General features: G+C 36.1%; 1 protein-coding gene across 2 annotated transcripts in view; it reads left to right on the top strand.

The window, feature by feature from the left end:
• The window catches only part of CPSF2 (cleavage and polyadenylation specific factor 2), a 35,914-nt gene extending 24,145 nt beyond the window's left edge, over positions 1-11,769 (top strand). The window contains exons 11-17 of one of the 2 annotated variants that reach the window (XM_074327026.1): positions 482-582; positions 924-1,124; positions 2,990-3,142; positions 4,217-4,442; positions 5,547-5,846; positions 7,036-7,170; positions 7,549-11,769. In XM_074327026.1, the coding sequence (XP_074183127.1) occupies positions 482-582; positions 924-1,124; positions 2,990-3,142; positions 4,217-4,442; positions 5,547-5,846; positions 7,036-7,170; positions 7,549-7,641 (1,209 nt within the window). In that variant the 3' untranslated portion in view covers positions 7,642-11,769. The remainder of the gene's footprint in view (positions 1-481; positions 583-923; positions 1,125-2,989; positions 3,143-4,216; positions 4,443-5,546; positions 5,847-7,035; positions 7,171-7,548) is intronic. The other variant, XM_019745310.2, reaches the window with a different exon arrangement.
• Positions 11,770-12,799: the final 1,030 nt, after the last annotated feature.

The following is a 12,799-nucleotide window of genomic DNA, read 5'->3' as shown; positions in this document are numbered from 1 at the left end:
TTGGTGTGTTGATCATCTTTTTCTTAACTGATTTAGAAGCGGTCTTAGGAAAAAGTAGTTTCTGATAATCATATAGGGCTGCAAATAATTTTTTCAGTTTCTTTTAATTTTAAAATATTTAAAATGTCAAAGCAATTTTTTTTCATGTTGCCATATTTATCTTTTCCTGTATGGCTTTTGGGTTTTATGTCATGTGTAGGCCTCACCTACCAAATTATAAAAATATTTATCAGTATTTTCTTTTTCTGATTGGTGATTTTTTTAACCAGTTTGGTTTATATTAAACCCGTTCTAGAAATGTGACAGATCAATTTTAGTATTAATCTAAGTAGGATCGGTAAGTGCACGTAATGGAAATTTGAATAATTTCAGAGGAAAATTTAAAGATGATGAATCAATTCAGAGATGTGATATATGTCACACCCCACTGCTTTAAAGCTGCTAATACTGATATTTTCTTTCGTCTGCTGTTTCTCTTTAGTTGAGGAAACGTGTGAAGCTTGAAGGGAAAGAACTTGAAGAATACTTGGAAAAAGAGAAATTAAAGAAAGAAGCTGCTAAAAAACTTGAGCAGTCAAAAGAGTAAGTTATTTTCAGACAGATTATTAATTTATATATGCAATTTGAGTAGAACTGATTTCTAAGACAAAAACGTTTAACTGAAAATATTTAACTTGTCTTTTAACTTAATTGCTTTCATTATACTTGCAAATGATGCCTGAATACCAAATTCTTTCAGTGCTAATATTAACAAGTATTTATTAACTGGCAGTTAATAGTATATCTTACAAAATACCAACCCATTAATATTGCTAATTATTTCATACTTCAATTAGTATTCAGTATTCAAAAGTAATTTTATAACATTAATTCTAAATCTTTTGGGGACTCTGTGACCTTTATCTGTCCCCAAATTATCCCAGGACCGATATAGATTCCAGTGATGAGAGTGATGCTGAGGAAGATATTGATCAGCCATCGGCTCATAAGACAAAGCACGACCTGATGATGAAAGGTGAAGGCAGTCGTAAAGGAAGTTTCTTCAAACAGGCTAAAAAGTCCTATCCTATGTTTCCTGCCCCAGAAGAAAGAATTAAATGGGATGAATATGGAGAAATTATCAAGTATGTGAACATAACAAGCTTTTCTTTCTTACAGATTAGAGGTATTAACGGTGTTATCATTTGAGCTTGGTGCATTTGGTCTTTCTGGTCATCATGGACTTTGTTAGTTTCTGAGGCCCTCGACTTGAAGGATGTAGGAGACTTGTAGTTTGAAACGTAAAACTTGACAGGTTAAGGAACATCTAGCGAATTAATGTTAAAGGAAAGCTGGTAGTTGTATTAGTATGTGAAAGGTTTAAAAGGATGATCAGGATGTTTTTTCCCACTTAAAAAGAGATAAGCGATGTGCATTGGAGAGAGATGTAGGGTAGGAAGAACTTTGATGGGTGGTTAAGTTTGGGAAACGGGTTACAAGAGTAATACGAGATAGCATGGATAGAACCATGGAAAAAACTATAAAATCTATACCCACTTTAGTAAAACAGCTGAAATCACATGTTCTAATCTCAAATTCTAAAACATCACTACCCTGTATAAAGATCTTGAGGGTTCCTGCCTCTTTTAGGTAAATGTCAAATGCCTTAGCATAGCACATGGTGTCTTTCACGACCTGGTTTCTCCCTACTTCTCTGTTATGTTTCTGTATACTTCTGTTACGTCAGTGTGCGTTCTTCTCTCTGGTGGTACCAGCCTTCTCAGTTTCTTCCTGCTCAGCTTTTTCATGTTATGCCTTTGCCTATGCTTTTCCTTCTGCCTGGTTCCACCTCCCCACCCCAGGTGGGAATCCGGCCTCACAAACTATTGGAAACTTGTCCTGTTTCTTCTTGCTACCCCAGCAGTCAGGTCCCTCTGTTGTACTTTCTTTGTGCTTTCATCATGCTAGCTTGAGCAAATAGTGGACTTAGGTCACTCTTGGATTTAATTAGGAAAATTCCACTCTCTACTTGGCCCTCTAAAATTGTAGAGAGGAAAAATAACAATCTAAAAGCATTGATGAGTTTGCTTACCATACCACTTAATTAGTGGCCAATCTGTTTAGCATATATGTACAGTGCTCTTTAGTTTCAATGTCGTTATCTGAAAAATGGGGTAAGAATTAAATGAGGTTGTGTTTTTAAAGCACTTAGCATAGAACCTGACTCATAGTAATTGCACTTTAAGTGGTTGCTACTGCTGCTGCTATTATGTGGATTACAGTTGGAGATATTGGACTCCAGGGACTAAGCTGCTGCTTCAACAATCTGGGTGTTGGGTAACAGAGGCTGGGATTCTCAGAGAGGCGTGTGAGTGGATTTGGGGTGCAGCATAGGCCATTAGAGGAGGTTAGAGAAAGCAAAGTTTTTAAATTTGTTTTTTAATTTTAACATACAACTCTCTCTGATATTATAAGTAAAAATGGGAAGATAGATGTGTTAATAGTTTGTTGAAATAAAGATTAAGGCTTTGAGGTAGCTAATGGTTTTGTATCTCAGTCTTGGTAATGTGCAAATGGAGAGTTATCTGCTTTCTTTGGGCAGGTATGGAATAACTGGGGGTCTTAAGGAAATCAAAGGAGGCCTGAGATTTGTAAGAATTGGGAGTTGGCAAAGCAAACCACAGAAACTGAGAAAAAGAATTATTGAAACAAATGCAGGGCCAGGTTATAATAGATCTTATAATAGGTCTTATAATAGATCATAAGACCTTCTAATGATGTGTCTGGGCCCTTTCACTGGCCCGCAGGATGTGTTTAAAGAGCTACCTGACTGTCATGAAGGGCATATATGCCGTCATCTGTCATTGATACAATGAAGTTGCATTCGCTTTGGATCAAATGTGTATTTAAATCTTGAGATAGGTAAGGGGTCTACAAATTAGGCAATCTACTAGTTCTACATAATATTAGCTTGCTTGTTACTGCTTATAATCCGAGACTTATTATTTAGACCAGAGGATTTCTTAGTGCCAGAACTTCAAGCCACTGAAGAAGAAAAAAGCAAATTAGAATCTGGCTTGACAAACGGAGATGAGCCCATGGATCAGGATTTATCTGATGTGCCCACGAAGTGCATTTCCATGACCGAGTCTATTGAAATAAAGTAAGTGCTTTCATTGCGTTTTCAAAATACATGAAATTTCAAGTACTTGAATTACATAATTTAAATTGTTTCAAATGTGAAATTTCTGAATATCCTCTAGTGAGTTTGTCCTTTTAAAATTTAATTTCTTCCATGTAAAGAATTGTGAAGTATGGTGGGATTTTCTCTTCATTAATACTGTTTGAATGCCAAAGTAATTGAACTGGCGGTGAGGAGAGGGTTAAACATTATATTGTACACTTACATGAAGAAACGTGCTTTTTGGCCTTTTCAGTATGTCTAGTAGCAGGAGATGTTACACAGTTCACAAGTTTAATTTTCCTAAGTGCTTGCTTCATAAAATATACTCCTTGATTTAGCCACCTCTACTGGCTTATATCTTAAAAATACTATTTTGATCTGAAGTAGTTAAGAAACCTTTTTTTCCTTTTCTACTTGGTATGGTTAATAACATTAGTAAATCATCATTTTGGAATTTTTCAAAACTATTTGTCTAGTGATATCACTTAGTATATATTCTTGGCTATAGCTAAGGTCTAAATAATGCGTATTAACAGTATCACAAAATTCTCTCCAGAAGGGCTGCACCAGTTTATATTTCACTAGCAGAGCCAGGAGGCTTCCTTCGTCTCTGTTTTCTCACCAACATTTGATGTTCTCTAGTAAACTCTTTAATGTTTTCTAGTCCAATCAGTGTAAAATAATGTATCGGTATTGTTTAAATTTGTTTTACTGTGATTCTTATTGAGTTTGATTATCTCTTCAAATGCTGGTTACCGTCTTTGTTGGTTGTTCTGTAAAGTCTATGTGTATGTCCTTCGAGCAGTTTTCTCTAGGGATTGCTGCCTTTTTGTTAGATTTTATTTGCACAGGTTCACTGGATATATATTCTGGGTATTATCTGGTTGGTTTTAGACAATGCAAATAAATGTCGTCTCCCATTGTGTTATAAGAGTTGCTCATCATCGACTTCATTTATGAAAATCTTTAATTTTGATGTGATGAAATAAAATATTTCCCATTATGTTTTTTTGGGTTCAGAAAAGTAAGCTTGAATAATCACGTCTATTACAGAGCTAGGGTTACTTACATAGACTATGAAGGACGCTCCGATGGGGATTCCATTAAAAAGATCATTAATCAGATGAAACCACGACAGTTGATCATTGTCCACGGGCCACCAGAGGCCAGTCAGGATCTTGCAGAGTGCTGCCGCGCTTTTGGCGGGAAAGATATTAAAGTGTACATGCCAAAGCTCCATGAAACCGTGGACGCCACTAGTGAGACTCACATCTACCAGGTAAATATGGGGGCATCTGAGCCACACAGAAGTAGGTGCTTTCTGTCGCAGATAGGGACACATACATTAGGAATGCAGTGGTGAGACAGACGTGGTCCCCTGCCCTAGCAGATCTTATAGTCTGTGGGGCTTATACAGGGAAATAGTATTTATCACACTGTTACACCTCTGATAGAGAAAGTACAGGATGCTACGAGAGTATAGAGGAAGACCCCAGCCCAAATTTGGAGGTTTCAAAAAGATTTCCCGGAGGAAGTGATGATAACTAAGCTGAATCTTACAGGATATTCAGCTGGGTTGGCAGGGTTGTATGTAGAATAGGAAAGAGCGAGGAAGGCAGAGGAAACAGCATTTGCAAAAGCAATCAGGTGAGGGAAGGGTGAGTGTTCAAGAATTCTAAGGTTTTATAAAAATTCACAGATGTCAGGGTTCTCCTATTTGAATAAAAAATGGAGGTAGGCACAGAAAACAGGAATAGAGGAGAGATTGATCACCTCTTATTTGTCAGTGAGAGATGGTGTCAGTTAAGGCAGAAGTGTTGTCTGTATTTGTTTGGGAAAAATGGATTAGGATTTGGGCAGAAAAGTCATTCTGGGCAGAGCAAAGGAAAGAGCGTTCCAAGAATATGAAGGTGTGAAACTACATGGTGTATTTAGAAAACTATAAGGAACTCAGTGCTCCTCAAGTAGCATCAGGTATTAGAGAGGGGAACTTCTCAGTGGTTTTCAACCTCAACTGCACGTGCGCATGATCTGGGGAGCGTCAGGGAGTCAGGTGTCAGTGCTCTGGTCATCTCACTAGTTATATATATGGGAACCACTGGAGGTGGGGCCCGGGCAGTGATACATTTTTTTTTTTTCAAATTGCCATGTTACCCCAGTGTGCAGGCAGGGGTAAGAACCTTCACTTTGGAAAGGAGACAGCGGCCCAGTGATCTTACAGGCCGTTAGGTCATTACCAGTCATGATGAAGATCAGATGAGTGAAGGAGTTTCAAATTTTAATATGTGCATATTACCAGAGTTAGAAAATGATACTAATGGGTTATATTAGTTAATTTATACTCTGTGGGTTTTCTTTCTCTTTCTCCGCTTTGCATCTCTAGGTGAGATTAAAAGACTCACTTGTTAGCTCCCTTCAGTTCTGTAAGGCAAAAGATGCGGAATTAGCTTGGATAGATGGTGTCTTAGACATGAGAGTTTCCAAAGTGGACACAGGAGTTATTTTAGAAGAAGGAGAACTAAAGGATGATGGAGAAGACTCAGAAATGCAAGTGGACGCCCCTTCAGATTCTAGCGTGATAGCACAACAGAAGGCCATGAAAAGTCTGTTTGGAGATGATGAGAAAGAAACAGGTGAAGAGAGTGAGATCATTCCTACTTTGGAACCCTTGCCGCCGAATGAGGTAAGAAAGCGTGTGCTGCTTCTCTCTTTTCCTTAATTTGTCATCCTTTGAATTTTCCTTTTACGTTTTTAACCATTTCAAATATGTGTCACATGTAGACTGATGTTGGAGTTTTTAAAAAGATTACTCAAAGTTATGTTTCTGTGTGTGCGTGTGTATCCTGTACGGCTAGGGAATAACAACTTAAAGGAAACCTTAGGAGATCTTCTTATAAGATACACAATTGTTTCATTGTGTTTTTTTGTATGATTTTTTAATTGACTTGTTTTTTCAGTATGGATTTTTAAATATTAAGTTTGATGATTGTGAGGATCACCTGCTTGCTTCTAATCGGGAGATTTATCGTTTTCTAAGTATGTCATACTGCTGCACTCCAGTCTGTGTTTGCTGTCAATTCAGTTCAAATCACCTATCGTTAGAAATCTTTTAAGTATAGATATAATTCTAGTCTAGTACTGGCATGTTCTCAAGAGCCATCTACTTAATTAGCAAGGGTTTTAGGTCATTAATGTATAACAATATTAAAACTATAAGAGTCCCATATGTAGGTCAAGTGTAGACCTTCCAGGCAATAAGACTAGAGAGACAGCCTCTGTCATTGGATTCCCTTCTAGTACTACTCCTGGAATTGGGAGGAGGAGTTAGAATCTTTTTCTCTCTGTACTAAGGCCAGCAGTCTTCAAAGCAATTTCAGAGTAGCAGCATTTGTTTGAACCACTTGCCCCTCTGATTCTAAAACCCATAGCATCCACTGCATTTGCTCGGAGGGAGGAGGGAAAGTGGAGTGGGATCAGGAGAAAATTATCCTCTGAGCTAAGCAAAGGACTAGGATCTGAACCAAAAAAAAGTTTTGGTTCAGCTCTGCCTACTGGCACTCTAGTTGACCCGTTAGGCAGGTGGGTGAGTGAAGAGCATAGCATTGCCAAATGCCTCTCTCTTATTATGAGGCATGACTAATAAAATTGATTGTGAAACATTCAGAGATGTGAAGGGCTTTTTAATGTTAAATAATGAGGTAAAATTCGGAACAAGTTGGAATGTGATTTACAGTCTTGAAATGATCTGTCAAAGGACTTCAGGGAATAATAGAAAATGTCTTAAACATCATGTGTTACTGCACTTTATTCAGTACAACTACGTGCCTGGTATTCTATTTGAAGTTATTCTTTCCCTTTTAACCTTATCTAAGGTTCCTGGACATCAGTCAGTTTTTATGAACGAACCAAGACTATCAGACTTCAAACAAGTTCTTTTACGGGAGGGGATTCAAGCCGAATTTGTAGGAGGTGTACTTGTTTGCAACAATCAAGTAGCCGTCCGAAGAGTAAGTGTGTTCACTAAGAGTTGAACTGAACAAATGCTTCTGAGGTTGTGTCATTTTGAATTCTGTAGTTCTTGATTGGTAATTTCACAGAACTGGAAATCAGTAATTATATTCATAATGATGACCTTGAAGACTTATAAAAGTGACTCAAAGACGTGATATATAATTTTATTGTAAATTTGTATTTGAATTCTCTGACATTTATATGTCTATGTAAAATTCATGACTTGAACGTTATATCCATATTCCATGCATCAGAACAACCCATTCCCTGACCTTATCATAAAGTAATGTAGTTAATAGATTTTGGTTATTATGTCTGCATATTAATCGATAGAAAATGTACTAAAGAACTTTTTTGTTTTACTTGATTTCTAGACAGAAACTGGACGCATTGGATTAGAAGGCTGCCTTTGTCAAGATTTTTATAGGATAAGAGACCTTTTATATGAACAGTATGCCATTGTATAAAGGACATGATGTCAAGAACTATCTGTTCGACCTTTCTAAGAAAAAAAGGATTCTTGTTCTAAACTTTTGCGCTTTTTTTTTTTTTGGGTAATATATAAAAAGAATCTGCGAGAAAAACTTAACACGCATTAGATTTTTAAAAATGTAAATAGAGACCCTTTTGTTAATGCTTACGTGAGCATTCTACCTTTTGGCTTTGAGTGATAGAGATCCTAACACATGTGCAGGCCTGAGAGTGGACTGATTGGTTTTCTTTACAGACCCCTTATTCTAGAAGGGCTTTTTACTTGAATAAAACAATGCAACTTAGCAAACCAGTTCCTGGCCTTAGAGAAACATATTTGCATGCGTTCTTGCAAACCATTTCTTACATTTTCTGGAATACAAAGTGAGAATTATTTAGAAACGATGCGCTATTAGAAAAAAACTGATCAAAGCTTTTTCTTCTTTTGAATTCTAATATGCAGTTGTGTTCACATGGAGCATTTTACCCCCAGCCTGGATTGCCCAGTGTTGATGCACTCTAGTGCGAGCTTGTACACATTTGGTTCAGAAATCAATTTTTATTTCTCCCATCTCTTGTTTTATTAAGATTTTGTTGTTCAGTGTGAATTAGAACACCATCGTTTGAATACACATATTATAATTCAAAAGAACTCCCTGGTGTGTTGTAGTCTTAAGAGTTCTGCATACATTTTAGACACATCTTAACTGTCAGTTAGGTTACTGTATTAAAAACTGTTTAGTGCTCTGTTTTCAAGGAAATAAATGTTGACCCTCACATTTTTATAAGGTAAGAGTATAATCTAATTAAAAGGTGTGAATGTTTTCATCTCTTAGGCTTGCTCTCTCCTGAGGTAGCCCAAGCAGTGGTAGGGATTTATACACATTACTACAGAAATAATACTGAGGTTGGTTGGATCAGGTCATCCTTTCTGTAGTCACATCTTTCTTAGGGCTGGCAGCCCTGATATTGTATAAACCACTTGTATGTAAGAGTAAAAACTGAATATATGCAATTTTCATTGATCTTAAAAATGAAAATCATGTCACCCTATTATAATCTGTTGATACTTTTTAAAAATGTAGCTTAATTATGGCAGACTTTGATGTTTGTTTCTTAAGTATTTAAGCCCTCCTCTTTACACTTAGCGTTTTTAGAAGGATCAGACTTCCTATGTAACTTCTATGGAACTATGTGTATACAGTACAACCCAGTGATATCAGACTAGAATTAATATTTCATTCTATTTCAAATGCTTACAAAGCTTTTCTTGTGGATTATAGCGCTAATGCAAAGTTTACAGTCTTCTGATACTGAAAACCAGATATACAATGTTATACAAAACATACAAAAGTTACAGAAGATGGAGATACAGAGTATGTTTTCTTTGCAGAACTCTGGAAAAAATTCACTTAAACTCTTATTACTGAATAGCGTAAGCCTAAAATTCTATTTATTTTCCAGGGAGAAGAAAGTCTGCATTTGTTTCATGGCTTAAAGCATTTGGTTATACTTATTACACTGCAATACTGATAATGAAAAATTGTTTTCTGCCTAGCCTTTTTATTGTCCTATGAACAGGAATTAAATTTTAAAGTACTGCTCGAAGATGGTTGTGCTAATATCATTGCAGGAGTAATACTTTTTACCTGTTCTAGATGACAATATTACTAAGATTTCTAAAATGAAGGTATTTGTTTAGCCTCAGCTACTTAAGAAAAATAAAAATTTTAAAAAGAACTATGAGATAAATCATGAACTCAGAGGAACTTCCATATCTTTACTGTTTAGAAGCAAAATAAATACAAGTGGACCATCAGCTGATCTCTATAAATAAGTAGGTTAAAAATAAACTTCCTTTTGTATTTATTGTAGTGGGATTATAAATGTCAAATATCATAGCAGACTTTTCTATATTTTTATGAATGAGTAGGTGTTCTGAGACAGAAGTGAGGAAATCGATTTTCTAAGGGTCATTTGCCTTTTTTTAAAAAAAATTGAGATACAATTTGCATACCGTAAAATTCACTCTTTTAAAATGTACAATTCATTGGGTTTTAGTATATTTACAGAGTGTGCAACCATCACCACTATCTAATTCCAGAACACTTTCATCACCTCGAAAAGAAACTTCATGCCCATTAGCAGTCACTTCCCATTCTCCCTTTTCCCCAGTACCAGGCAATCAATTCATCTATTCTCTGTCTCTATGAATTTGCCTGTTAGGGATATTTCAGAAAAATTAAATCATGTAATATGTGGCCTTCTGTGTCTGACTTTGTTCACTTAGCATAATATTTTCAAGATTCATCAATGTGGTAGCAAGTATTGGTATCCTTTTTATGGCTGAATAATATTCTGTTGTATTGATAGACACATTTTGTTTTTCCATTCAGCAGTTGATGGACATTTGAGTGGTTTCTACTTTTTGGCTATTATGAACAATGCTGCTGTGACACTGTGCACAAATTTTTTGTATGGACATATGTTTTAAGTTTTCTTGGGTATATATATAAGAGTAGAATTGTTGGATCATATGGCAACTCTTTTGAGAAACTGCCAGACTGTTTTCCAAAGTGGCTGCACCATTTTACATTCCCCACCAGCAATGTATAAGGGTTCCATTTTTTCCATGTCCTGAGCAACACCTGTCACTCACCATCTTTTTAATTTTAGCAATCATCATGTATGTGAAGAAGTATCTCATCGTTTTGATTTCCATTTCCCTAATGATTAATGATGTTGAGTATCTTTTCTGTACTTATTGGCCATTTGTGTATCTTCTTTGGAGAAATGTCTGTTCAAATCCTTTGCCTATTTTTAAATTGGGTTCTTTATCTTTTTTTGAATTGTAAGAATTTTTTGTATAGTCTGGGTGCTAAATCTTTATCAGATATATGATTTGCAAATGTTTTCTCCCATTCTGTGTGTTTGTCCACTTTCTTGATAGTATCCTTTGAAGCACAAAGGTTTTTTATTTTGATTAAGTATAATTTATCTTTTTTTTTTCCTTCTTTGGTTTCATATGCTATTGGTGTCATATCTTAGAAACTATTGCTTCATCTAAGGTCACAAAGATTTATGTCTGTTTTTTTCCTATGAGTTTTAGCTCCTATATTTAAGTCTTTGATCCATTTTGAGTTAATTTTTATATATGGTATGAGGTAGGGATCCAATGTGATTCTTTTGTATGTGGATATCCAGTTGTTCCAGCATCATTTATTGAAGAGTATGTCTTCATCAACTTTACTTGCCACTTTTGTTGCAAATCAGTTGCCCATAAATGGATGAATTTGTTCTTGGACTCTCAATTCTATTTCAGTGATCTATATATCCTTATATCAGTACCACATTGTCTTGATTACTGTAGCCTTATATTAAGTTTTGAAATTGGCATGTGTGTGTCCTCCAACTTTGTTCTCTTTCAAGATTGTTTTGCTATTCTGGTGTCCTTGCATTTCCATATGAATTTTCAATCAGCTTACAAATTTCTGCAAAAAAAAACCATGGTGGAGGGGAAAGTGGTTGAAATTTACAGCTTAAAAATCTTAGAATGTTTTGGCTGAGAGGGAATATCAAATTTGTCTAGTTCAACACACTTATTTTAGTACTGAATGAATGGGACTATAGAAGGGAAAGGATTTGCTTGAGAGCCAAATAGTCGGTCAGAGACAGAGATGGAATGGGAACCGGCCTCGCAGAGTCCAATACTAAATGAATGAGTCTAGGCTCCTTATAGAATCCAGTCATTCAATACTAAACTAAGTATGTTGAACTACATGAATTCTGTAGTCCCTCAGCCATAACATTCTGAGATTTGAAGCTACAGATTTCAACTTTTTTCTGCACTGTTGTGCTGCTTCAGTTCCTTAGCTTACATTCACTTTGCTTAGGAATGAGGTTCAGTTTTTCTCCTCTGAGAATGGTACCTGGCAAACTGTTACTTAGGACAATAGCATGTGGAGAGAGATTGATTTCTGTTTTATGTCATGTCCAGTTACGGTGGCGGAGAGAAAGGGTAAGTGTGACCTTCTGTACTTTTCTTTGGTTGTAAGTTTCTAGAGTTGTATCACAAGGTTATTATTTTCCTTTAAATAAATATTGATGAACTGATTACCACTTAAGTCAAAGGATGTAAGTGGTGGTTAGTAATTCAGTGGTTGAGAGGGTGATTATTTGTTTGCTTTGGTGGTGGTGGTTCCGTTTCGCCCCCAATCCCCCCTTTTTATTCAGCCATTTGATAGAATGACATATATAAGTGAGGAGGCAACAGGAACTAGAGAAGGAAGCTTCAGATCTGCCTACCTGGGCCGGGATCAGGGAATGGTTTCCTTCCCCCTCCTGCTTGTCTCTCACTTTAACCATCTCAGCTGTGTTTATGAGAAAATACCAAAAATTACTGAAATGAATTTAAAACCCCAGGACTTCGCTGGAAGTGAGGGGTATCTTTGCTTCTCCTCTCTCCTGTTCCCTTTCTCCTGCCCACCGCCATACACACATGCAGACAGCTCTGTTTTTTGGTGCTTTTCGTTTCATTACTCAGGCCCATTTCATTTTAATTCTTGAAGTCAACATGTGATTTCAAGGCGCAAAATAGAAGTTTGGAGAGTTCTGTCTCTCTTTACTGTAATTGAAGAGAACCAAAAGTGTATGTGCTTTTGTGACATTGTTAATGGATTCCAGGGATCCTACTCAGATCTTGACACTGAACGATAATCTCCAGTGGAGAATCCACAAAGGATTTATAAGGACCTCCTACATCATTTTCTAAAGTTTTGTTGGTTCTCATGTTCAATATCCAATTTATTGTATGTATTTACTTTTTCAGACACAATTGTGATACTTTTGAAAAAAGGTACTACTAAATTATACATTCAAAACTTGTGAAGTCTTTCAAACAAATCTCTGTGGGAAGCTGTTTTTATTCCAAGGGTGCTGTTGCTGTCATTGTTTAAATATTTTTAGAGCTTTCATTTCTCTTCAGATTCATTTACCAAGCTTATGAGAAATGTAAATTATTTCAGAAAAACATTGTGGTCTTGGTCCAACATGACATGACCACTGGACTCTAGATAACAACAACAACAAAAAAGATTAAGAAACCCCTTTTCTACAGACATTTGCTACCATAGGAGATTTTTAATACTTAAAAAA

Source organism: Rhinolophus sinicus, linkage group LG03 (assembly GCF_036562045.2).
Source record: "Rhinolophus sinicus isolate RSC01 linkage group LG03, ASM3656204v1, whole genome shotgun sequence".
Lineage (NCBI taxonomy): Eukaryota > Metazoa > Chordata > Mammalia > Chiroptera > Rhinolophidae > Rhinolophus > Rhinolophus sinicus.
Note: the sequence above shows the minus strand (reverse complement) of the source record. Positions and strands in the feature narration are given on the sequence as shown.